This window comes from Augochlora pura, unplaced genomic scaffold (genome assembly GCF_028453695.1).
Source record: "Augochlora pura isolate Apur16 unplaced genomic scaffold, APUR_v2.2.1 APUR_unplaced_2388, whole genome shotgun sequence".
NCBI lineage: Eukaryota > Metazoa > Arthropoda > Insecta > Hymenoptera > Halictidae > Augochlora > Augochlora pura.
Window position 1 is genome coordinate 1 of NW_027582534.1, and position 3,105 is coordinate 3,105.

Below are 3,105 nucleotides of genomic sequence, written 5' to 3' on the forward strand. Positions count from 1 at the left end.
TGTCGATCGAATTACCGGTAATGTAGCGTTTATCATCGTGTGGACTCAACGATAATTTCATTTGTGATATCGAATATACGCAATGCTTTAGAGACTTTATCAATTTAATGCAAACTGACTTTTCCAAATGATTGTAAAGACATGTCAAGTAATCATCGAAAGTTATACTTTTGATTATGGCGTTGGTACTAATTCCTTTAATTTTTTTCACATCGTTTTTGTTCGCCACCCGAGTCGAATACATCTTTGAACGAAGACCCACGAACTCCATCATGATTTTACCACCGTTCTCATCCTTCATCAATCCGATGACTTTGTTGTTTACGATCGGAACACCATACGCATTGTCTCTATCATAATTGCTAGTGTCGTATCGGTCAATGTCACGTTTTATCGTCTCGTATACGTCGTCGCAAGTAATTCGATAAATCAAACTGTCCGTATCCGTCTACAAAATCTTGCGTCTCTCTAGAAAATTTGGAAGCATGTAACCATAATGAAAATCATACAAACATATTTTCGGTATGTCCAGCACCGACATGCTTACGGAAATTGGCTTATAAAATTTAATAGACATTTTGTTCAATTGAATCGCCACAAAATCCTCCGAGAATATGGAGCAGCTGTGGAAGTTTGGTCGAGCTATCAAACGTTCCAGGCTGTACCGGCCGCTCCATCGCGATAACAATTTTACATTCGCATGATTTCGTACGTTCTCCATCGTCTTTCCGAAAACCGCCTTGTTCATCAACGTGGCCCAACCGTACAAATTGTTAACGTCGAAATACATCAGATATGTGGATGGCTCGCTTGAATCATACGTTGACATGTACTTGTTATTCGCCTCGTATTCCCCGCTCCACGAACAAAAGCATGTCCACCTCGGTCAACAATTCCAATTCGATCCTAGTCATCTTCAGCATCGCGTCCCACGCGAAACCTGGCAGCGTGTAACAATGCGCTGGATCGAGCTTATAGTTTTTGAACGAATCTTTACGAAAGTTTTCGAACACATCAGCCAACAACAACACATCCACTTTCAAATACAGGTCGCTGTACTGTCCTAACGTTTGTATGTTGAAACGTGACCAAACTTCGCTCGCATGGTGGTAGTCAGAATCGGATATCTCGCGGTCTTGCAGCTCGTTGTAAAATGCTCCGCGCGGCGGTAAATGGGTATCGCTTAATTTATCATAGGTTGCTACGTAGTCGTATGGAAAAACACATTTTCTAGTTAAAAGATGGAAGTCATCGTTCGAATTGACTTCTCATGATATGTAAATCACTCTTGTCCAAGTACGATGACAACTTGTCTAGACTCAAATTCAAAAACTTGAAGGAATCGATGAATCGAAACTTTATATGTTTCTTCTGTGAGTTTTTCGGTCCGTTGTTCTTCTTCTTATTCGCGTGTTTCGTGAAGGAAATGTACTTCTCTTTCGTAATAGGTAGCACATCTATTTTACCCTCGAATGCGTTCACCAACTCCTTGATGATGAAGTATGCATCGTAGCCGGACAAGTTGTGAAAACCACCGGTATCACGTACGTTGATTGACAACTCAGATTACGACCATTGTGTGTCGGACCCCGATACGCGCCCGTGAAATGACAATGATGGCGCACTCGCACGTCGCAATCGTCGAATGGTTTTTCACACATGTGACAATGTGTGGCTGTATGGAAATTTGAAATTTGTGTGGCGGTCATTGGAATCATCGGGATCGTTCGATCGAATATCGGTTGCAATTTACGCCTCAACTCATACAACTTTGTTGCAAACCATGCGATACAATCTTTCTCGTCGCGATAAGTTTGATACACTCACACAGGGTGCTGTCATATTGGCAATGAAGATAGTAGCCTACGCTGAACGCACGGCGATGTTGATATCTGTGACAAGCTCCACGACCTTGATCTTGTTGTTTCTTCAACACACATTCCAAGTCGGCATAGATAACAAATGATGCCAGTTCATTGTATGCATGGTTCTTGAATTTGAACCACTCATCATCTTCCGTCGGAAGTATCAACGCACATTCATTCATTCGGGTGCAGTCGATGCTGTGAATATCCAATCTTTCTTGGAATGAAAAATATTGTAGACATCTGAAAATAAAATTTATGCGATAATTTTCTGTTTCGAAATAGAATAAAAGTCGAGTGCAGCAGTACATACCGATCACAAATATACCTATGATGATTATGTGCGCTGAGTTGGGATGAAACAAGACGAGATAAATTCCTTATACAGGTGTAATGATTGTGCAAATTTGCCGCGTCCTGTAGAAACAACAAATTCGCATGTTTCTCCCGTTTCCTAGAGGTCAGATGCAACGTCTGACAGCTTTCTCGTTTCCAATCCCATTCGAACACGTTCACGGAAACGTTGTTCGCCTCTTCGAACTTCGGTATGTCCTTGAATGGTATTGGTATTTGAAATCCCTCAGTGCGGAGTACGTCTCTGTAGTGTGGATAGGAACATACACGTTCCGAATGCTGTTTAGCTGGATACAAACTTGCCACCACTGCCCAAAAGAAACATGCGTTATCGTTACTATTCACATTGACGATGGCTCTCTTCAATTGCACTGCTCGGGGCATGGGTGCCCCGCAACATGCTTACAACGGTTGATACTTGTTAGAATTCACAATCAAGTGCAAGATCTTCGACAACGCCCATCCGCTGTCCCGTTGTTGAAACTCCTGCATCGAAGTCAGAAGCGCAGGCATAACGTCCTTCGTGTACCATTGGCTTAGATTTGATGATTGGAAGAGTGTAACGTTTCGTGTGTTAAAACTTTTCACTGAGATCATGTCACGCAACACGAATTCTGCTTCCAATACCACGTTTACTTTCAATGACGAATGAATGTTTAAGAGTTCGGTAACGCGACTCGTAACTATCCGCTTCGCGTGTTGCAAGAAATGATTAGGATCGATATGTTCAATATTGGTTATAATACCAGTCGATATACGATTCCGAAACGCCGACTCTATATTCTCCCAGCAAAGAGTCGATGATCTCGCGCTGTTTCGCTTCAAAATACAATTATAGGCCTGGTCAACACAAATCCATCCGTAGCATGCAGTTCTCTGAAAAGTC

General features: G+C 42.1%; 1 protein-coding gene across 1 annotated transcript; it reads right to left on the minus strand.

The window, feature by feature from the left end:
• Positions 1 to 15: 15 nt before the first annotated feature.
• LOC144477619 (uncharacterized) lies at positions 16 to 3,038 on the minus strand (the record flags this gene model as incomplete). Its single annotated transcript, XM_078195351.1, is given in 7 exon segments — positions 16 to 362; positions 510 to 809; positions 868 to 1,201; positions 1,287 to 1,488; positions 1,536 to 1,820; positions 1,823 to 2,108; positions 2,179 to 3,038. Coding segments are annotated over 7 exon segments (2,614 nt in total), but the record flags the coding sequence as incomplete, so codon positions are not given.
• Between the last annotated feature and the right edge of the window lie 67 nt (positions 3,039 to 3,105).